The 23,614-nt window shown below is 35.0% G+C and overlaps 1 protein-coding gene across 1 annotated transcript in view; it reads left to right on the top strand.

The window, feature by feature from the left end:
- LOC138173487 (methyl-CpG-binding domain protein 2) overlaps positions 1 to 22,838 on the top strand; it is a 74,957-nt gene extending 52,119 nt beyond the window's left edge. Inside the window, exons 4-7 of the mRNA XM_069103491.1 lie at positions 3,271 to 3,361; positions 4,703 to 4,880; positions 16,114 to 16,252; positions 22,368 to 22,838. Coding sequence (XP_068959592.1) covers positions 3,271 to 3,361; positions 4,703 to 4,880; positions 16,114 to 16,240 — 396 coding nt within the window. The 3' untranslated portion in view covers positions 16,241 to 16,252; positions 22,368 to 22,838. The remainder of the gene's footprint in view (positions 1 to 3,270; positions 3,362 to 4,702; positions 4,881 to 16,113; positions 16,253 to 22,367) is intronic.
- Positions 22,839 to 23,614: the final 776 nt, after the last annotated feature.

Below are 23,614 nucleotides of genomic sequence, written 5' to 3' on the forward strand. Positions count from 1 at the left end.
GGTATAGTTTGACTAAAGCATAAGGGAAGTATTGTGAGATAAAACTGTGGAAAAGTAGGTTGGGGTCAGATTGTAAAAGGTCTTCATTGTCAGGCTAATTAGTAGTAAGCAGTGCAGTGACATTGAAGTTTTCTGGAGAGTTACATCAGGGCTGTGCATAAGAATGATATATAGCATGGTACCCTCATAACAAGGTATAGCATTGATTAAAAAGGGGGAGAAATTGGAGGAAGGTAGATGAAAGGAGGCTATTTCTGTGGTTAAGAAAAAAAGGAGTTTTGAAAGAAAATGATTGCAGGGAAAATGAAAAGGATCTTATTAGCAAAGTAAGAGGTCAGATAAGCAGTTTTAAAGGAGTTTCTTAGGAGAGCTAGGTGGTGGAGTGGAGGAAGCCCTGGACCTGAGTTCATATCTGTCCTCACACCCTTGGCATTAAGTCACTTAGCCCTGATGACCTTCCTCTGTCCCACAAAATGAGACTACATTGCTTCACACAGTCAGACTTTCTGAGTTGGAAGGGCCCTCGGAGGCCTATACCTCAAAAAGATTCTTCTATATAGTATATCCTGTAAGTGGTGTTTTGGTTTGTTTGAAGACCTTTGGCATTGGGAGACCCACAGTCCTCAAATCAGATTATTTCATTCTTGGATGCATGCATTAGGAAGTTTTTCCATATTCTTAAATATTCATATGACTCTCTGATTTCATATTCCCTCTAATGATGCAGATTGCAACCCATTCATTACTCCGTCCCCACCTCCCAATTATATGAGACTCTTGTCCATGTCCTGTAAACTCCCTGCTAAAGACCTTCCTTTTGACATCACATTGTACAAGTAGGATACTTGAGTTTTTACCCATTGATTATCCTTCACAATTTCCATTTGATATCTTTTTTTTTTAATGCTACATTTCTTTAATGACATCCTTTATTCTTCCCCTTTTTTGTAGTTCCTTTTCATATGATGAAGTCTGCTCATTCTTACCATGCAACTCTGTATTGCCCTTTGGGTGACTGTCATTTTTAAATACTTAAAGAATGTAGTGTTGTTCCCTGACTCACAGCCATATAAAACTCATGGAATATTAGTATTAAAAGGATACTTTTAAGTTTGCTTCAGAGAGAAGTTTGGGGACATTAAAAGAACTTTGTGATTTCCCCAAAGCATTCCCACCTATTCTGCTTCTCCTTAGTTCTCTACCCAACTTATTGTCTATCTGAAATAGCTCTTGCCCATGTAAAGGTACCTTATAGTTTTGATAAAACAGGCATTTTTCATCGACTTGGTTTTTCCTGTGTGAATGGTTAAGCCAAACATTTTTTGAATATTCACTGGTATCATCCAGAAGGAGGCTTTAGGTGTTCTTGGGCTTGATGCAATCAGTATAACATGATTTGCAAAGAGGATCATCTGGGGACTTCCCCATCTACAAAGAATCTGTCTTCAGCTTGTTCTCTGTCCTGAATCTCTTCCACAACAGTGGCAGACACCTTTGTGGTTTTCTTGTTTTATGTCTGTTCTGATATGAAATGTCAGATATTATCAAATATGGGCATTTCTGATAAATCTTTCAAAAATTTTGCGTGATTTTAGTGTATGAATGAGAGACAATAGCTTTTAAGGCAGTATTTTCCTCTGGCAAAAGAAATGCTTTTTAAATCAACCTTTTACTCACATCAAGGCAAACTTTGCCTCTTTAAAGTGTCCATGTTCCTAGGGCTATTTTTGGTTCCAACTTGATCAAGTCCAGTCCTTCTTCTATATAACAGTATTTCAAATACTTGAAGATAGCTGTCATGCTCTCCTTAGTTTTTTCCCCCTTATCTTATGCTAAACATCTTCAGTTCCTTCAGCTAAGCATGCTATGATTTTGAGGCTTTCACCATCCTGCTTGCTCTTCCTCTGGACACTCTCCTGTTTACCTGATTCCTTCCTAAAATATGGCACACAGAAACGACCAAAATATTCCATATATGGTCTGACCAGGGCAGAGTGCAGAGAGTGCATTACCTTTCTCTTTCTTGACAGCATATCTCCCTTTAAGCATTGACCTTGTAATTCAGTAAAATACCCAGTTGTTTTTTTTTAAAGATAAACTGCTTTCTGCTCCCATTTTGTACTTATGAGGTTGATTTTTTGTTCCGAAAATAGGACTTTACATAAAAAAATATTAAACATCATATTGGAATTCACACAGCATTCTAGCTGAGCAAAATTTTTCTGATTCCTGATTAAAAACACAAAATTAGAAAAGGGTAAATGTGCTAGAAGTAGACATGGTGATAGGTGACAATGAAAAAGGAGGCAAGAAGTATTGTCTCAAGAATGAAAAATACAGAAATCTAGGCTCAGACAAGTGTGCTATACTTTAATAGATCCTAAGGGCATTACTATTTGGTAACTGATGATTAATAATGCTGACCCTGAGTTATTGAGATGAGATTTTAGTTTTGAACTCTTTAGTTTCTTTAAGAAGACAGAAAAGTATATAATGCGTTTTTGAAATATTCTCATCAAAATAGCTTAAGTAACAAAATTTTTTTCACATTTTTAATGAATAAACTTCAATTATCTGTCAGATTTACTCATTTGGATTGAGGGCAATGTAGTTTTCTAGAAAGATTAGTGAACCTGGAGTCAGGAGATTGGGTTCAAATTCTAGTTCTGAATTGAGTGTAACTCTGAGTCTTCATTTTCCCATTTTAAAAATGAGAATGAAGATATTCATTCAGCTCAGTTCACTTGGTTGTTTTGAGGAAAGCACTTTGTAAACCCTAAAGTAAAAAAGAAGCATAAGTTGATGTTAGTACCCAAGAAGTCTGGATAAGTGAGGAATTACTGCTTATATTCTTTCTTCCCTGGTTAGTTAAAATACTAAAACTTTGATGCAGCTTGCATCTATAGAATTGAAAATATTCATAATGAGTTATGTCTAACCATACTGCAAAGAGAAAATAGTGACAAAGTAGAACTGTTATTTTAAAATGGTAGGGTATTTAAAATTAGAAATGCATGTTTTGAAATGTTTAATGATAACTTGTATGTTTTTAGCATATCATCATTTGAAAACATGTAGAACAAATAAAGTTTGTGTCCTGGCACTTCTGTGCCCTGGCATATAGTAGGCACTTAATAAATGCTTGTTGAGTTGCACTGGAATTACTTAGGAAGAAATATAAATCTTGTTTAAATTTCATGATTCAGTAGCATGAATGTGTTAACTTTGTGTTTCAAGCATGTGTCTATTAATGGTACTTTTGCCTTTCAGCTTTTCTGGGAGAAGAGGCTACAAGGACTTAGTGCATCAGATGTAACAGAACAAATTATAAAATCTATGGAACTTCCAAAAGGTCTTCAAGGTAGCATATTTAGCATTTTATTATGCTTATTGGGTACATAGCACTTACGGCACTTTTTTTTAAACTGAGGAGAGTGAATTTAAATTTACCATATATTGTAATCTGTGATTTTACTCACTGTATGAATAAGTCAGAGCTTTGTGAAAATTCCAGGTTTCCACTTACACTGTCATACCTGGGCAAGTGCTCATCCTGCCATTGTTTTTAGCAGTAGCTGCTGACAGGCAGTAGAATCCACAATCTGATTTTTTTTTTTTTTTTGCCTTTTGCAGGGCAATTGGGGTTAAGTAACTTGCCCAAGGTTACACGGCTCGTTTTTTTGTGTAGGTATTAAGTGTCTGAGGCCGGAACTGAACTCGGGTCCTCCTGACTCTGGGCCGGCCTTTACTCACTGAGCCACCTAGCTGCCCCCACAATCTGATTTCTTAATCAGTATTGTTAAATGGGAATGAGAATCACATTCATTTCAGTCAATTGCTGCTTAAGAAGCAGCAGTAAGTGAAAACTTTCATTAAAGTTTCTTTTGCTGCTATACTTGGCACCTTTTTAAGTCTACTTTTTGGAAAATAATGTACTCTGTTTTTTAATCTTTAAAGTCTGACTTACACAATGTAAAATGTGCAGTTTTATTCACAAATATCTGTATGTAAATTGGTGGTTCAGTATTATCCCTTAACCTTCATGAAAATGATTGCTTTAAGCAGTTGATATTCAATAATTTTGCATTTGTCACTCTAGTTCAATGTAAATAAAACTAAATATAAATTAAAATTTACAACCATTTCTTCTATCACTTTGGGTGTTTTTAATAGGGATTTGAAGGATCATAGAGTTAGAGCTGGAAGGAGTTATAAAAGGTATTACTATAGCACAGTTTTGAAGCCTTAATATAATATTGAAATATTATTATATATGATTATAACATAGGTGCCTTGGAAGAGATGGCATGGAGGTAGCTTAGAGGCCTGGTTATGCTGAAACATATTACAAAACTGTTCAGGATCCAAAGAACATATTAAGGATATTTGAGTATAATATTACTTTAGAAAGAAAATAAATCATGAAAATAGTTGATTTCATGAAATGTAGTTTATTTATAATGTATAATACCTTGAAGTCTTTTTGGTTATTTTGAATGTTTATTAAAATGCTCGGCCATCTTTATAGTATAATTTCATGTAAATGTTAAAATGAAGTGTGTGTGTACGTATGTGTATAGGCTTGTAAGATTTGTTACTAAGTTAACTTGATGCTGCTCTCTGCAGTATATGTTCATTAAAAATAAGCTATTTCCAGATGTTTAACATGTCTTGTTAATTTCTTGTAAACATTTTTTTTTAGGGGTTGGCCCAGGTAACAATGATGAGACTCTTTTATCGGCTGTTGCCAGCGCTTTGCACACCAGTTCTGCACCAATAACAGGGCAAATCTCTGCTGCTGTGGAAAAAAACCCTGCTGTTTGGCTTAATACATCTCAACCCCTTTGCAAAGCCTTTATTGTTACGGATGAAGATATTAGGTAAGGTGATTTTAATATAAAGTTGTTTTGTCTTTGAATCAACATTATCAAAAATTATCCTATTTTTGCTACTTAGTAATTTTGTTTTTATGTTGGGTAAATCACTAAATCTCTCTAGGCTTTAGTTTCCTTTCTAAACAATGGGGTTGTTGAACTAGATGACCTATAAGGTCCCTTTTAGCTCTTATTCTGTGATTTCTATATTGTTTTTTGTGCTCAGCATGATTGCTGATTTTTTAAAATAATTTTTAAAATTTCTCATCTGTCAGTTATTGTTTTCCTTAATTTCCTATGTCATAGACTTGTTTGGATAAACAAGATAATAAATGATGCTTTTAACATGTTATAGGTGCTGTTATAATGTTAGTGGGGATAACAAAAACAAATGTCTCTCCAGTACTGTCTTTCATTTGGTTTGTATTTTTCTTTTAGTTTGCATGTATAATTATTTTAGTAATGCCCTTCATTGTGGTTTAACTTTTTTTGTTTTATAAACTGGGTAGTGCCCTTGTTTAAATTTATCCCATTTCTAATCACAGTCCAGATTAGTTTGTCCTGCTTTTATTTTGAAGTATCGAATAAACATGTTGTGTTGATTTAGTTGTATTCATGTGTGTAGGCACATCACTTTACCTCTTGCCTGAGCTTTTGTATAGCAGGGAATTTATTTTTTACACATCCAATTCAGCAGAATTGTATGATAGGGAATGTTGATTACTTTGGTGTTGGTAGATTCCTCTCCAGCTTCTACTTATGACGCTATCATGCCACAGAAGTCTTGTGTGAAGAGAATTTTCAAGATTGTATTTAGTGCTACAGAATCAAATACTCTTGAAATAAATGAGTCCATTATCTTCTTGCCATCTCTTTCACCTTTATGATCACAAAGAGGTCATCAACTTTTGAAAGTGATTTATGGAATCTTGGTTTTTCCTTAATTTTAAATAGTAATGCCTTCAGTGTGAGTATAGACTATTCTGAAAGATTTTATAAAGATGAGGGAGCATATTGGTCAGTAGCTATTAATATCTTCATCACTTTTATCACCTTTTTTTGGTTATGCACATACATATTTACAGAAACCACATTATATTCTCTTTTCCTTATTTGATTTTTTTTCTTTCTTTCTACCCCAAATATTTATTTTCTCCCTGTATACCAAGTCCTTCCCTGTATCCCAAAATTCTCTCAATTTTAAGAAATTCTTAAGGACTCTACCTGTTGTCTTCTCTTTCTCAACCAAACTTCTTGAATAAGCTGTTTACACTGATTTCTTCCACTTCCTCTCCATTTATACTGTTTTAAATCTCCTCTGATATGATTTCCAACTTTACCACTTCTTCCCCTAAATACTGTCTTCTCTCTTGGTTTTCTTGATGTTGTGCTTTTTTGGTTCCTCTACCTGTCTAATAACCTCTTCTCAGTCTCCATTATTGAATCTTCATTCACATTATGCTATGCTCTCTAACTATGGGTGTATCCTAAGGCTCAGTCCTAGGCTCTTTTTTCTTGCTATAAACTCTAATTTTGGTGACATTAACTAACATTTGTTTACTTATTATCTTTATGCAGATGACTTTAGGATCTATTTATACAATCCCTTTTTTTCCCCTTCCAATCTCCAGTCTAATATTACCGACTAACTGCCCATGGGCATTTTGGACTAGATGCTCCATAGCATCTCAAATTTAACAACAAAGCACATTTTTTTTTAGCCTGAGCCCTCTCCAGAACCACTCCTCTCTCAAATCTCCCTATTTCTGGTGAGGACAGAACCATCCTTAACTCTTCCTTCTCATTCAAGTCTTACATAGTCTGCCAATTGCTGAGTCTTGTAATTTATACCTCTACAGTATCTTTTGCATTTCTCTCTTCTCCACACAGGAAGCCATTCCCCTCGTTCAGACACTTCTCACCTTTGTTCTCCATTAATACAATTACAGTTACATTATTTAGATTCCTAAATTGTGCCTAGTCTCTCCTTCTTCTACCATCTTATCTTTGTCTTACCACTGGATTCTCATGACTGTGGAGGAGAGGATGAGACTGACAACTTTGTGTAACTGCCTCACTTAAACCCAGTTCACACACAAATTAAAACATCATCTCAAGATGTGATTGATCCTCTTTAAAAATGAACCTCTGAAAATACCTCTTACGGCTTTGTTTTGAATTCTTTGTTCTTTTTTCCCTAAATTCAATCCAAGATTTAAAACCCCACCATTGTTGAAATTTAGGTCAGCTTTTTCTCCCTACATATTCTCTGTTTTTCTCATCTTTCAATTTCTATGGGATATGCTCCTCTAGGAATACAGAATAGTGTGTAAAGAACTCTAGATTAGGGTCACAATTTATTAGGCTTCTCTGAGAACTTATTGAAGCTCTGTGACTATAAGATAGATGTGTATTTTAGTGTGATGTCATGAGGAAAGCAGTGAAATTACAATCAGGAGATTTGTGTTTCAGCTTTGACTCTATTATCAAGTAACTGTCTGATCTTATACTATTGATTCACTTCTATGAGGTATTTTCATATCTAAACTTTTAATAAAATATGTAAGGAAGACTAGAGGAGAGAGATTTTAAGAAGCTGTTTACCATGGGAAACAGTTTCAAATGAATCATATGTATGACTAGGTTTTAAAATGTAAGTTCTTTAGGGCGGCCAGGTAGCACAGCGAGTAAGAGCACCGGCTCCAGTGTTGGGATGACCTGGAGATCTAATCCTGGGCTCAGACACTTAGCACCCACCCAGAAACACCTGGCCATGTAACCTTGAGCAAGTTACTTAACCCCAATTGCTTAGGGGCGGCCAGGTGGCTCAGCGAGTAAGAGCACCGGTTCCAGTGTCAGGATGACCTGGATCAAATCCGGGCTTAAATACTCAGCACCACACCCAGAAATAACTGGCCGTGCAAGTTACTTAACCCTGATTGCTTTAAAAATAAATAAATAAATAAAATGTAAGTTCTTTACTTGACTTTTATGTCAACCTGTCTTTTATATTGAGGGTGGATCACATTGGAAATGGTTCCAACTTGTTTTAAAAGCAATTTCTAAATTATCTTTTAAGGCTTTCCAAATCAGGTAACATGATTTCTTTTGTCTCAGAATTTAACTTCAAGAGATGCTCCAAATGACTTTGTGTGTGTGTTTGTCTTAACTCTTGTTCTTGAGAATGTATGTGAGTATGTATGTTTATGTGTACATAGAAATGTCTTAGTCTTTTTTGTTTATGAAATTAAATGGAAAAAAAAAAAACATCAGCCAAAATAAAAGAATGTATCGTATATTCCTCTTTGGTGTTTTTCCTTTAGTGTTGTATTTTTAGTAGTCAACAATCTCATTTATAAATGTAGTCTAATTTTACTGAATCATCTTGTTTCAAGTCCAGTGTGTGGATTAACTTTCCCTTAGCCATCTTTTGAGAATGTTTGGAGAATTAAAAATAGCCCATGAAGTGTGTTTAGGAGGTAACAGAGCTATTTAAAATGAAAACTTTTTATAGTTTCCTGGGATAACAAAGTCTATTTTGTTGTTGGTTATTTGATGAAATAGAATATCATATTTTGCTCATTAGTATTGGTTCTTTTACCCTTTCTACTAATTTGTGGTTGAACCTAGTGTCTTTTTTCCTGAAATACTTTCCCCTTACCAAGGCAAGCATCTTTCTACATATGAACTGTTAGTATCTTTCCTTCCCCCAATTCTGATACTCTTAAAATTCCACATCATCTACAAAGTATTTCCTGAGTAACTGGAAATGTAATAGTTACCCCCCACCTCCCCATTTTCACGTTGTCTGGACGTGTAATTCGCATGACTCACTCTTTACTGAAATTCACACAGAATGACCTTGTACCTTTGGTCTGGTATGGTGGGAAGAGCAGTAGATCTGGGGTCAGAGGGTCTGGGTGCAAGTTCCACTTCTTCCACTCCCTGGCTCACCCGAGACACATCACATCATCTCCGAGGCTCATCTTCCTTGTTTATGGAATGACAGGTTGGGATGCATGTTCTCTACGGTCTGTGATCTTAAAGATTGATATTTATGTTTATATGATTGTTTATGTCTATGTTGATCCCCAACAGTCCCGTTTCTAAGACAGGGTACTGAGTTTCTTAAGTTTCTGTGGGATGGGTCCTTTTTATGTATAACGTGCGCTACACAGTCCCTGGCACAGAACTCTGTAACAGAGGAAAGGAAATAACAAACTCTTAGGTTGTTTTGATAGCAATTCCAAGGAAAATAAAATAAAATAAAAGTATTTCTCCATGATTAAATTGAACAGTCCTGTTCCTGATGGCTTCCTGCTGACTGGTCTGCCAGCTTTGGTGGCCTCCCCATAGCCAGACCAGACACATGTCTCATTGCTGTAGACTGTCTCAGTGGATCTTAATTGAAGCGACTTGTTCCTTTGTTCCCTTCCTTTTGTTATTACTTCACTTTATCTGCTCTACATTTCTGCTTTAGGCAACACCACAGTAGCAAAGCTTTAGGGGAAAAATAGGTCTATTAGTTTTAACATGTATAAAGGCATTCTTTAATTTCTGGCAAAGCCAGGTGATCTTTTCCTTGTTTGCATCCTAATAAGTTTTAAAAATTACTATGAAAATATGTAATACACTTTTTTAAAAAACATAAATGCAAGAAAACTTGTGATAACTAGAAGGTCTGAGTTTCTAATTCAGAATTCAGTGTTGATAATGCTTCAGGATAGAGAGAATTGTGGGGTTAGAAAGGCTTGAATAATTAAATTACAGAAAAGAGAGTAGTCTAAATAGGCAGAAGGACATTTTAGTTGCTCAATTCAGTAAATAGATTATGAGAATATTGTTTGTGGCTGCTGCTTTTGAACTCAAAATATTAAATTAGTTAAAATGAAATAATTCATTTTTAGGATCATGAAATCCCCAATCAGTCCAGGTAACAAATCCTTTACTACTGTATGTTGGAGTACATTTAAATACTTTCATTGAACTTTGGTGTTGGTTGGAGCAGATGGCCTTTGAGGAACCGTCCAGCCCAGAGTTCCCTCCACTGATATAGCTCACAACCTCTCTTAAGCTTACTAGCTAGGTCTTCATAAAGTTTTTATTAAAAAAAAAAATCTGCCTACGGGGGCTTGCCACTCTAGTGATGAAGAACCTTTCTGATCTTAGGTAAGAGGGCAGTCTGCATGTAACATCACCAGACCTGTACTTGAAGTCTTTGCAGCTTGATGGAGAACCAGCCTAAACTTATATTCTCCTGGTATAACCTTAAGGAAGTTAGTGCCATGTTCACATCATTATGGGGTATTCAGTTTGGGTTATGATGGAAGATATTTGAGTAAATGTCTTAAATATTCTATCGTTAGATTTATCCATTTGGCCCTAGTAGTGTTGTTATAATAAAAAACCATTTACTGATAGCTATGTAGTAGAAATAACAACAATAAGAACTGCAATAGCAGCATCCAACATTTATGGAGCATTTCAAAGTTGACAAAGTACCTTTGCATGTTATCTCAGGTGATTCTTATAACCTGTAGGTGTGATGATTATCCCTGTTTCACAAATGGGGAAACTGAAACTGAAAGAGGTTAAGTGACTTCCTCCCAGTCATATAACTAGTTAAGAGGCTGAGACAGGCCTTAAACTAGTCTTCTTGACTCTGTAAGTCCACTTCTTTATCATCTATGCCAAATTTTCCTTTTCATTAGTGTTGAAACTTCACATAGTAACAATTATCATGCATTCTTTAGTGAATACTTGTGAAATGGTTCTTTTCTCCTCCTTTATCAACAAGAAATGATTAAGATTACAATAGTCTAAAAAAAGATTAAATAACCTAAGGAAACTATGCATGGAAAACAGTCAGTGTTTATTTGTATATTAATATACCTATGAAGTTAATTCTACTCTCCTTCCTCTCCACTGGCTCCTTCCCTTCTGTCTCACACACATTCTCAGGAGTCCCTAGTCAAAAAAAAAAGTCTTCTCTTGGCCCTTCAGGTCCATCCATCTTGTGTCTTGCCTCTCTTTTTCACCTTCAGTGCTAAACTTCTGGGAAAAAAAAAAGGTTGTTTATACTTGGCATCCCTGTTTTCTCACTACTGTCTTCTTGTCTTCTTTGAGTCCGATTTTCACTGCGCAACTTTCAAACCTGCTCTTTCAAGCAGAACTAGTGACCTAATCCTCAAATTCAGTGACCTTCCTTTTTGTCTTCATACTCAAACTTTTTTTTGCTACTTTTAGCAAAGTTGACCCCTACCTCCTCCAGATAATTCCAATTTTATTGACTTCAGAGATACTGTGCTCCCTTGTTCTTATCCTAACCTCTTTAACCACTTTTACTCTTTCTCTTTCATTGCTTCCTCAGTCTCTTCCCAATCTGACTGTGTCTGATTGTGGATATTCATTAATAATTGGTTATCTTCTTTCTCTACCTGTCTCTTTTTTTTTGGCAGTCTCATTAAGTCCCAAAGTCTCACCTACTACTCTGCACAGTATTTCATATAGGGGAGGGATTTTATTTGTTCTATTCTGAGGGAAGAATAATAGGTAGAAATTATAAAGATGTAGGGCAGTTTTAATTGAATATAAATAAATAATTGCTATAGTTATGATTGTCTCAAGATGGAATGGGATTTCTAGTATTCCAGGAGAGGCTTGATGATTACTTATTGGAGTGTTGTAGAGGACATTCCTGCTTCAGGTTGTGGGTCCAAATAATGACTGCTAAGTTCCATTTCTGCTCTAAAATTCAATGAGTCTGTATTTTTATCATGGCTTGTATATATCATCCTAACTCTTCAAACTCAACATGTCCCAAACCAGACTTATTATTTTACCCTGGTAAACTTTTTCCTGCATCTGATTTTAGAGTTTCAGCTTGTGGTGCCAACATTAATTCAGTTTCTCATGCTCATAACCTTAGAGGATTTCCTTTCCTCTAATAACCTTTAATCTCTCTCACCTCTTCTATCCAGTGACTAAATTGTTTATTTCTCTTCCATAACATCTTTTTCCATAACATTCATTCTTCTCTCTTAACACTGTCACCTTTCCCCATCACCCATTATAGATCCATATTAACCATTTGCCTAGCCCTAGACTGTTTCAATAACCTTCCAACAGGTTTTCCTGGTTATATTCTTTGCCACTCTCTAACCCAGCTTTTATTTCCCTGCCATGATAATTTTTCCTTTGCAAAGATTTGGTCATGCCATTCCACTACTCACAAATTTCAGTGACTTCCTATTGCCTTACAAGTAAAGTTCAAACTTCTTTGCCTGATATTCAAGTTGCTCCACAATCTGATGCTAGACTTTCTAGACTTTCCTCATGTTATTCTATTTTTATACTTGTTATTATGGTCTGACCAAACTAGTCTATTCTCTATGCCCCAAACAAATTGTGTATCGCTCTGTCTGTTACCTATATCTTCATCCTTTTTTCCTACTGAATTCCTAGCCATTCTTTAAAGCCTAATTTAAATGTTATCTTCTTCATTAAGTCTTCCCTAATCTTACCAGTTAACTTTCCCCTATGGTCCATGTATACTACCTGGTTTTGCAGTACATTTGTTTTACAATGCTTTTTTTTTTTTTTTTTGAGATACAGCATGGCATAGTTGATAAAGAGCTAATGTTGTAGAGAAGATGCCAGTTTACATTGGCAGGGGAAGTACCTTACCAGGAACTCCCTACACCAATTATATCACAGCTATGTTTTTAAGAATGCATTTTTGGTTACAATATTAGGTATTAGTTATGATTTAACAGTTGTATTTTTTTTCTCCTACTAAATAATAAGCAGCTTGTGAAAAGACCCTCTTGTCTAAACTCTGTACATCTCCTAGAAGCCAGCCCAGTGTTCTGCATAAGCTATAAAGTGATTTATTGAATGAATGACCTGGATTATGTTTATATTCACCTATTTTTTATTTCCAACTTTTTATACTCATCTCCTCCATGATCCATCTTCAGTACATATTTAATAGTCTTACCTTTGAAGGAACATATTCAGTATTTTAATCAACAAATATTTATTGAACATCTTCTTTGTGTGGCTCTCTACACTGCAAGAATTCTTAATTTGAGGTCCATGAACTTGCTTTTAAAAGTATTTTAATAAGTATTTCAACATAATTAATTTCCTTTGGAATTTTATGTTTTTTATTTTATGCATTTAAAAACATTATTCTGGGAAGGGGCCCATAGGCTTCACCAGATTCCCATCAGGGTACTTGGCACAAAAATAAGGTTAAGAACCTCTGCTTAAGAGAAGTATGACATACATAAGAATAATCCTACAAAGAATTGTCAATGTGGATGATTGTTTTAAGAACTATAATTATTAAGGGCAGCTGGGTGGTGCCGTGAATAGAGTTCTGGCCCTAAAGTCAGGAGGACCTGAGTTCAAATCCAGCCTCAGACACTTGACACTTAACTAACTGTGTGACCTTGGGCAAGTCACTTAACCCCAATTGCCTTGCCTTCTCCCCTCAAAAAACAAGCAAAAAAGAACTATAGTTATTTATGAAGAATTGATTACTGTTTTTTACTTTTAAAAAGTTCATAAACTTGACTTACCATATCATTTATGATTTTTATAATTGTTGATTTTGGAATGAAATACCAGAGGTCTCCAAAGTGGGTACTCTGCATCCCCTAATGGCCTGTGGCATGACCTGAACAGGTAATCTAAAGGTGGGTAGAAATATGATCCCATTTTACCCACTCCACAATAGCCAACTTGCATACAACATCGTTATACCACCTCCTTCTATTCACCCATTATCTCAGCATTCACCCACCTTACCCTTTCCTATATCTGGTCATTGGTGGCTTTCTAATCTCCCAAACTCTCCCCTTCTGTGTTGGGTTATATGTTATAACCCAACCATGACACAGGAACTTGGCAGCAGCTACACAGGCAAACTAATGACATACTCGCTGCATCCTGCCCTCCAGATCACCTTGTGCCTAGATCAGGGACCCGTTAAAATGTTTGCTCACTACTCTAGAGCAGTAGGGTGAATCAGACACCCCGTCTCCCTTTATATTTTTGATAGTAAGGAGCATAAAACACAGAATGGGTAAAAATAGATACAAATATCATTGTGTCTTTTCTCCCTCAAACTCACTTTTTTTTTTTAACTTACATATCTGTCCAGGAGACTACCATTCTTCTGGTTTCCCAAGTTTGCAACATCTGTGTTATCCTTGATTCACTCAACTGAAGCTGTTCTCTACAAAGTTACTAGAATTTGCCAAATCTCCTATTAATCAATCTTGAACTTCTGCATGGATTTGCCACTGTTGACCTTTCTTTCCTCCTGTATTGTTCTCTCTTCTCTGGATTGCTGAAAATGATTTGTGTCACCTATAAGAACTCACCTCTGTACATTTAAACTTGGAAAATGAATCTTCTAATCTGTTTAAAAATCTTCCAAATAAAGATTTTTAGTGGATTTTAAACTCATTTGCTGAAAATATTAAAATGCAACACCTGATTAGTTTGCAAAAAATATTTGATTGGCATCAAAGAAAATAGAATAGCTGAATTTCAACAACAACAACAAAAAACTTTGCTTAATTGATGAATGGGATTGAAACCCGTAGTGTCATGATTATTAATAATGATAGCCAAACATGCATTTATTCAGTATGGATCTCTGGGTCTGTGTGTGAAATCTTTTTCAACTACAACCATTAAAACCAAGTATCAAAATACATCGAACTTCAAACTAGTACCTTGATTGTTGTATTGTAAATTATTAAGCTGAGATTTTAAAATAATGAAGCACATTGAATCATAATGCTCTTACTAAAATAGATTGTGGGGTGCACTGGTGGAGGCCACAATTAATTCACATATTCCATCAAACTATCAGTCTGGTTTTTATGAGCATCAAGAGACTCTAGGAAAAAAAATAAAGAACAAGAACTGCGCTGATTCTTTTTCAAGATTTTAATATTAATAATAATTAGTGTTTTTATTAAACAGGAAGAGTTTTTTGTATGATTGATAATTAAATGATATTTAATAATATTTAAATTATTTTAAATAATTTACATAATTTAAAATAAATAATTGTTTTGAGAATATCTCTTTATCTTATCTTTTTTAAATTTCCAGATTTTGAAATAATTTTATATGTCTATAATTTTAAGGACAGTAGTATATGTTTATAATTTATAAATTAGCTAAAATATACATATAGTGAGGAATGTGTTCTAAAATTGTTTCTTAGTGGGTTATGCAATGAGAAATTTTGAATAGAGCACTGGCCCTGGAGTTAGGAGGACCTGGGTTCGGATCCGGCCTCAGACACTTAACACAAAAACTAGCCGTGTGACCTTGGGCAAGTCACTTAACCCCAATTGCCCTCCAAAAAGCAAAATAAATAAATAAAAAAACATTGTTTGGTATAGTATTTGGGATTTGGGGGCATATTTTAGAAGCATATTACACATAATTTTGTCATTGAATTATTATCTGGATATAAACTTAAAAGTCTTTTTCCACATGATCTAGTTCTATGTAATTTCATTCTATTCACAAAATATTAAAAAGTGCTAATGAAAGACTTTCTGTCCATTGGGTTGATACTTTATGAAGAATTTATGGAAAGCATGGGCAAGAATCATATAGAAGGAAAAGGCCTGAGTGGTTTGTGGTCTCTTCTAGTGGAAGAATGTGTCTGATGTGGCATGGAAGATCTTGAAGGCTTTCTCAGCAGAAGTTAAATTCTGATAAGTCCTATGAGACTGGAAAGACTTAGATTAAGAGTGTGGTCCTGGTGGTTAACTGTTTTTTGTCCAAAGACCTGCCTAAAATTGGATTGGTTCATAGCCAAAAGTTGTTGGTAAAGTCTTAAAATTTTTAGGCTACAGCAGTTCTTGAAAATCATCTTCTTAGTCATCAAGGGTATGCTTTCCACTATATGAAGTCACATATCCTTAAAGTTTTTAAGGATAGACAAAAATTGTGTAGGATAAGAACACAGAAATGAATTGAAGTCTGAACTGGTGGAGTTCATGTTGAGTTCACAGATTTGTCATATTATCAATCTGATTAAGTAACAAGCGGCCCTTAAAAACAAAACAAAACAAAACAACTATACTGTTCTTTATCAAGAATTTAAAATTTAAGAACTTTCTGAAGTTGTAATAGAAGTATAAGAATGGTCTTTTGATTTTCTTGTGAGAGTCTTCAATGTTTTCTTATTTTTTTTAAACAGAAAACAGGAAGAACGAGTACAACAGGTGCGTAAGAAATTGGAAGAAGCACTGATGGCAGACATCTTGTCACGAGCTGCCGATGCAGAAGAGATGGATATTGAAATGGACAGTGGAGATGAAGCATAAGAATATGATCAGGTAAATAAAAAGTAGAACTAGTAAGACTACAATCTTGTGTTAGTTGCACAGAAATGAACATTTTCAAAAAAACTATGAATTTCTAAGATCGTTAACTTATGTCACCATATGAAAGAGATTGTTCTTTGAATGAATTAACTGATTAACAAGCATTGATTAAGCACCTACTAGTGCAGGGAAAGAGTGCCTAGTGAGTGCATTAGGGGATAGGGATTAGTGTTTGGCGTTCTCTATACTTAGTTCATCAGGGTTTTTACCCCCATTGGATTTCTTGGTGTCTTAGAGTGTGGAGAAAGCTAAAATTGCTTTATCTTGCTCATAATTTGTATTTTTGAGAGATTATAATAATTAGAGAATGTGTTTAGTCTTCCATCTTGTTCAATACTATTTAGAATTTTTCTGAGGGGAAGGAAATAATTGATTTTTATTAAAGATTAAAATTTGACCTTAATGATCATCTTGTCCAACCTTCTCATATTACAAATGAGAAAGATGAGGCCCAGAGAAACAAAATGAGTTCTCCAAAGTGAAACATCTAGTTTTCTGAAATTTTATTTCTCTACTCAGTTACTTGACTTGAAATTATTGCTTATTAAATTGAATTCAAGGACCTTTAGTAAGTACCTATTCCTTTTAGAGCTCAGAAAGGTGAATTATGACATATCATTTGCTCTCAGGGAAAATCCGTAAGGATTGATGTGGTTAACACACTCAAAGTCTTTCATTGTGACTTCTGAAATTTTGTTTCTCTTCTCTGAAGAGCACACAGTGGAGAATCTAGATCCCTTAAGATTTGACCAAGTCAAAAATAACATCCCAAATGAAGAACCGTGTTATTCTTTGATAACAGCAAATTGTGATGCACACTTAAACTTTTGGGACTTTTGATTTTCCCTGGCTTGGAGCTTAGAAAAAAATGTCATTTAATTGAATGTCCCTCTTTTTTTTTTTTTTTTAAAGCAATCGGGGTTAAGTAAATTGCTCAAGGTTACACGGCCAGTTATTTCTGGGTGTGGTGCTGAGTATCTAAGCCTGGATTTGATCCAGGTCATCCTGACACTGGAGCCGGTGCTCTTACTCGCTGAGCCACCTGGCTGCCCCTAAGCAATTGGGGTTAAGTAACTTGCTCAATGCTACACGGCCAGGTGTTTCTGGGTGGGTGCTAAGTGTCTGAGCCCGGGATTCGATCTCCAGGTCTTCTCAACACTGGAGCCGGTGCTCTTACTCGCTGTGCTACCTGGCCGCCTCTTGAATGTCCCTCTTATTTAGATACCAGTTAATCTGTGGTTTTTGAGACAGAAATAAAAATTTCCAAATAGAAGAAAAGTTAAGAGAATATCTCAGTGTATTTAAGCAAGTTTATTTGTTCAGCTTTTGCATTTTAACTGTAAATTACCTGGAGGGTTTTGAGAAGAGCTGCTGATATGCCATAGCAATCAGTGTTGAGTAATTGAGAGAATCGTGGTGAATTTTGATAACTGGTATTACAGGTTTCCTCTCCTTAGGTTATATTTTAAATAGCATGTTTGAAAGTTGAGTTATTTCTTCTTTGATAGCCTCATGATGTGTTAAGCCTGTGGGTCATAAAAGAAATATTTAGTAATATCTTTTATTGATAACTGCTATATGTGTCTAAATTGCTTAGTACAGGTACAAAATAACAAGAAGCACATCGCACCTCATGTTAATTGGATAAAAAAAACACCCAAACCAACCCCAAACAACCTAGTATTAGATGAAATGATGTTACAGGAATCTGTAAAAAAATTGCATCACAAATGGATAATCAGCCAAATGAATTTACAGTAGTGGTAATTGTAATGATAAAAAGTGATATAGATTAGGGTAGGCTTATGCAGGATATGCCTGCAGATGTTTAATTAATATGCTTTGCACTTATTGAACAGCTTTCACATATGTTATCTCATTTGTTCCTACCTGTGGAACAGATGAAACAGGTAGTAGCCCCTTGTCAGAGATCACAAAACTCAGACCTTGTGTGATGAATTGATTTGCCTGTGCTTTTGTAGCTAATAAGTGGTAAAGTGGAGACAAACATGGTTCTCCTGACTTGCTGTCTAATAGTCTTTTTGCTATTACATATTACTTGTCATTAATAAATGATTATTATTGATGAAGCCACACTCCCTCTTTGCAATCACCATTTTCCTTTCTGGACTACCAACCTTGTCTTTAATGATACATTCTATAATTTTCCTAGGAATCAAAGTCAAAATCACTGTTAAAATCTGTACTCTTATTTAAAGAAAAAATTAAAACATTTGCTTTTTCCCAGTTTTTTTGTGACTTGTCATACTTTCCATGATTTTTCATATATCTCTGATAGTGACTCAGCAATCAAATCTTCCACTTCTTTCAATGTCCAAGGATACAATTCATCTGAGCTAGATGACTTGGATTTATTACGGGTGGCCAGGTGCTCTCTTATTGTTACTTCTCTCAGTCCTGTTCATCATTTTTGTTCTGTTATTTCCAGTACAAAGGTAATTCTTTTTGGCAGAGAAAACAATCAAAACAAGGACTGAGCAGTAATGCATTCTCTGTTGTTAGCTCTCATTGTTTCATCCACATCAAACAAAGTTTCTGTGCTTTTTTTCTACATGTGTTAACTGGTAGATAAAGGGAATCCTGTAGCTATAGTTTACCTAGCTTTTAGCACAGTTGTAAAGATTTTTTATTTGTATATTTTTTGCTTTTGTGTCACTTTCATTTCCTAATATATTAATCTCTCCCATGGAGCAATCTTTATAATAAAGCATTAAAAAGAAAATAAAAGTAGTTCAGAAAAATTAACTAGCATATCTAGGAGACTGACATTTTTAATTTAATGTTTACAATTAATAAGCATTTATTTTCTCTCCTTCCCACTCTCCCCACCAGTTGACAAAAATAAAACTTTTGTAACAAATATACACACTTTTTCTCCATGACTCTGATATGGAAATATGTTTTGCATGATTTGTGTGCATAGTGGATATTGTAATTCTTCCCTTCTCAATAGATGGGAGAGTTGGGGAGAGAATTTGGAACCAAAAAAAATATTTAAAAGTGAATTAAAATAAAGAAATAGTTGTAGTCCAAGGACTAGAAAGTAAGAAGGTACTTATAAATTGGTGAATGGTTAAACAGATTGTGCCCTATGCATATAATGGGATATTTTTGAACCATAAAAAATAATGAAAGAATGTTTCAAAGAAACTTGGAAGACTCATATGAGCTGATCCCAGGTGCAGTAAGCAGAATTAGGAGAGCAATTTATATAATAACAACAATGTAAAGACATGTTTGACAAACTTGAAAACTTTGATCAATACATTATCAAATATGATTTCAGAATACCAGGCATTGGTATCTACCTCCTGAAAGAGAGGTGATGGACTCAAAATGCAGACCAAGTAATATATTTTTAGACATGGCTAATATGGGAATTTGTTTTGGCTGACTATGCATATTTGTTACAAGGGTTTTGTTCTTTAAATTGGAGGGGTGGCGTTAGGAAGGAGAGAAGTTAAATGTAAATTAAAAAAAATATAATTATAAAATAAAACCAGGGGGAAAAAAAGAAAACAGTTTATTTGTATCTTTTGATCATTTATCTTTTGGGTAATGATTCTTTTTCTTAAATGAATCCATGTCTAATATCTTGAATATGAAACTTCATTGGAGAAATTTGCTGCAAAGATTTTTTTTCCTTCAGTTTCCCTTCTAATTTTAACTGGATTGGCTTCAACATAATTTGTCAATAGCTTTGCCAAAATAATCTCATACAATTGTTTTGGAGAAGATAGAAAGATAAGATGATATGGATGAGAATAAAATTTAGATGGATTCAGAACTGGTTGGGTAGTTAGACTCAACATAGTTGTTCATAGTTCAATTTCATTGTGGAAAGGGTTCTCAATAGAGTACCTCAGGGATCCCACCTTGGCCTTGTATTATTGGATATTTTTATCAGACATAAATGGTATGCTTATCAATTTTCGAATTGCACAAAGCTGGGAGGGATAGCTAACAGAATAAATTATGGTCAGTATCCAGAAAGATCTTGATAGTCTAGTTACTTGGTACTTAGTCAGCAAGAATTTATTAAGCACTTAACTATGTGCAGGGCATTGTACCAACTACTGAAAGATAAAAGCATAGTGTCTCACCTCAGGGAGCTTATATTCTAATGGATAACATGTAAACAACTGCCCAAGATAGATATGGTATAAAAGGGAGGTAATTTTGGTGTAGAGTATGTGGAAGTCAGTAAAGTGTAAGAAGGGTGGAAAGTCAGAAAGGATCTAGGTTATAAAAGCCAAACTTTATATTTTATCCTGGAGATAATAGGGACCTGCCAGAATTTTTGTAGGGGGAAACATGGTTAGACCTGCACTTTAGGAACATCACTTTGGCACCTGAGTGGAAGATGGACTAGAGTGCAGAAAGACTTGAGATGTGGAGATCACCTAGAAGTCTAGGAGTGAGATGATAGGGCCTGAACCAGGCTGGTTGTATGAGGGAAGAGAAGGGGGTGTATATGACATACCTTGTGAAGGTAGAAACAAGACATGGCAACAGAAAAGCAATATAGGATAAGTGCTTGTGAGAAGTTGACAGTTATACAGAGATTGCAAGTTGGGCAACTGGGAAGATATTGGTGCCCTTGGTAGTTATAAGGAATTTCCAAATAGGGAGGGGTTTGGGGGTAAAGTTCTGTTTTGGACATGTTGAATTTGACATACAGAACATTCACTTAGTATATCCATTAGTTTGTTAATATGAGACCAGAAGTTAGAAGAGCCATTAGAGCTGGTTAAATAGACTTGAGAATCTAGAGCAAGGGTTCTTAATGTAACTTCCAGGGGGTCTATGGATAGATTTTCCAAGGGTTCATGAACTTGGATGGGGGAAAACACCTTCCATTAATCTTTAACTGAAAGTTAGCATTTTCTTCATTTTTAAATTAAAATATTACAAAACATTATCCTGAAAAGGGCTTGAGGGGTTCACAGGCTTTACCAGACTGGTAAAGGGATCCATGTCACACACAAACAAAAAAAGGTTAAGAACTTTGGTCTAGATCTAATTGATATAGATTTAGGTGGACTCTTAACAAGATGAAATTCTGTAGGGATAAATATAAAGTCTTATATTTGGATACCAAAAGAAATCACTTTTACAAGTACAAAATGGAGGAGTCATGGTTCGACAACAGTTATTGTGAAAAAAATTTGGGGATTTTAATGAATTACAAACTCAAATGAATCAATTTGGCCCCCAAAAGAACTGCTAATATAATCTTGGGCCACATCAAAAGAGGTGAAGTTTCTCAGAACTGGGACATGATAGCCCACTGTAATGTATTCTTATGGAACCTCATCCGAAGCATTGTTTTCAGATAGGTCTAAAAAGAGAATGGGCTGCCAGGAAAGGTTCAAGTTGGAGGCTAGATAACTACTTGTATGGTATAATGGAAATTCCTTTCTAGTTCAGTTTGGGTGGTCCCTTTCAAATATCAAATTTTGTGATTCTGAAGTTATAAAGAAAAGAATTGTGAATATTTTATGTATATGTGTGTGTGAGGCAGCTTGTGACACAATGGATATCGAGCCTGGAGTCAGGAAGACCTGGGTTCAGATTTTCAACCTTTAACACTCTCTAGCTATGTGATCCTGTGCAAGTCACTTAACCTCTGTCTGACAAAAGGATCCATTGGATCTGCTAGAGAAGGAAATAGCAAACCACTCCAGTATCTGTGCCAAGAAAACTCCATGGATAGCTATGGTCCAGGGGTCATAAAGAATCTCATGTGACCGAACAACAAAATATGTATGTTTTATGTCATATGTTTATACGTCATCATATGTTGATATGTCATCTTTCTAAATAAGATTTCTCATAAAGATAGAATCTACTGGGAGAGAATGCTTATGAAGTAGTGGGGGGAAGTACATTCGGTACTTTGCAGTATATATAAGAATTTCTTAACTGTGTAACTCTTTTAACTATGTGGCCTTAAAAGAAGTGTTTCTAATTTGTCAGAACATTTTGCAGTCAAATGGAGCTCTCACATGAAAAACAATTGACTATTATTTTTGTTCCTCTACAGGTACTTTCAACGGACTTTCCCCAAAAGCAAATTCCTAGAAGCTGAACATAAATGTTTCCACTGGGTTTTGCTTATAAGATGAAATGGGCCCATGCACTTATATAGCTTTTTAATAGCGTTAACCAATGCATTTTTAGACATATTTTGATGTATATATCTATTATACAAAAATTGATCTTTATTTTGAGTCCTAGGACTTAAAAGTAGCCTTTTTAAATATCAAGCAGCACCCTTAAAATGAAGCCAAGCTTTTTTATACCAGATTGCAATCTGCTGGAAATACTGTATTTGTATGAAATACTTGCTTCCCCTACAGTTTTAGTATCGATGGATCAGGAGAACTGAAAAATTACCCAATTAAAGATTATTGTGACTTCAATGTATATAAAGAGATTTTTATACTTCTATTGAAAGAAGACGCCTGTACATTCTTCCATCATCACTGTAAAGACAAATAAATGATTATATTCACATGCTCTTTGGAATCCTTCCTGTTTTAGAGAAATAATACAGGAGTCTCCTTTTAGAATTCAAAATTAAACTTAGCTTCAACCATTGGCATTAGATTTGGAGGGGAGGTGGCAGAGAGTATATTTACTATTACCACTTCAAGCAGTGTCTCAGGTTATTATGGAAAGTTGAGCTACTTTCACCAGTGTGTATGCTCTGGTTCCCCAATGTTTCTTATTTTTCTTTATCTTTCTTCTCTCTCTCTCAAAAACATTCATTCCACCATTATTTGGTTTAGTAATCAGCTATACAAGTGCCCTCTAGCTGTCACTGATATTCTCTAGTTTCATCCAAAAATAGTTTGGAGTGTCTCATGTTCCCTGTCACACTGAGTTATGCAGGTATAACTACATTTGTTGCAGTGAGAAGCACTCTCTGGGCAGAGTCTCATAATGAATTAGATTCTGATACTTTCCCAATCAGTGTTCCACCTCCAAAGTACAAACATTTATTTGCTAATTTCATAAATATAATTTTGAGTAGTTATACTTTAGATTTGGGTGGTGATGAAAATAGTAACTGTTTTATCATATTTCATTAGCAGAATTGGAACAGCAGACTAAAACACATTGACATTCCACTGGTGGTAAAAAAAGAAATATGGGTAGGTTTGTGAAAGGGAAATGTATCTGGGAAGTACTATGTACTATGTTGGGTATATAGTACAAGGTGGGGTGGGAATGGAGGAGGAGATACCCTGAACACTGGGTCGTTATTTCTAAGCTTGATATCTTATT

The sequence above is a fragment of the Petaurus breviceps genome, unplaced genomic scaffold (assembly GCF_028583685.1).
Source record: "Petaurus breviceps papuanus isolate PSGF00001 unplaced genomic scaffold, PetGlider_PUasm1.0 129, whole genome shotgun sequence".
In the NCBI taxonomy this organism is placed as follows: Eukaryota; Metazoa; Chordata; class Mammalia; order Diprotodontia; family Petauridae; genus Petaurus; species Petaurus breviceps.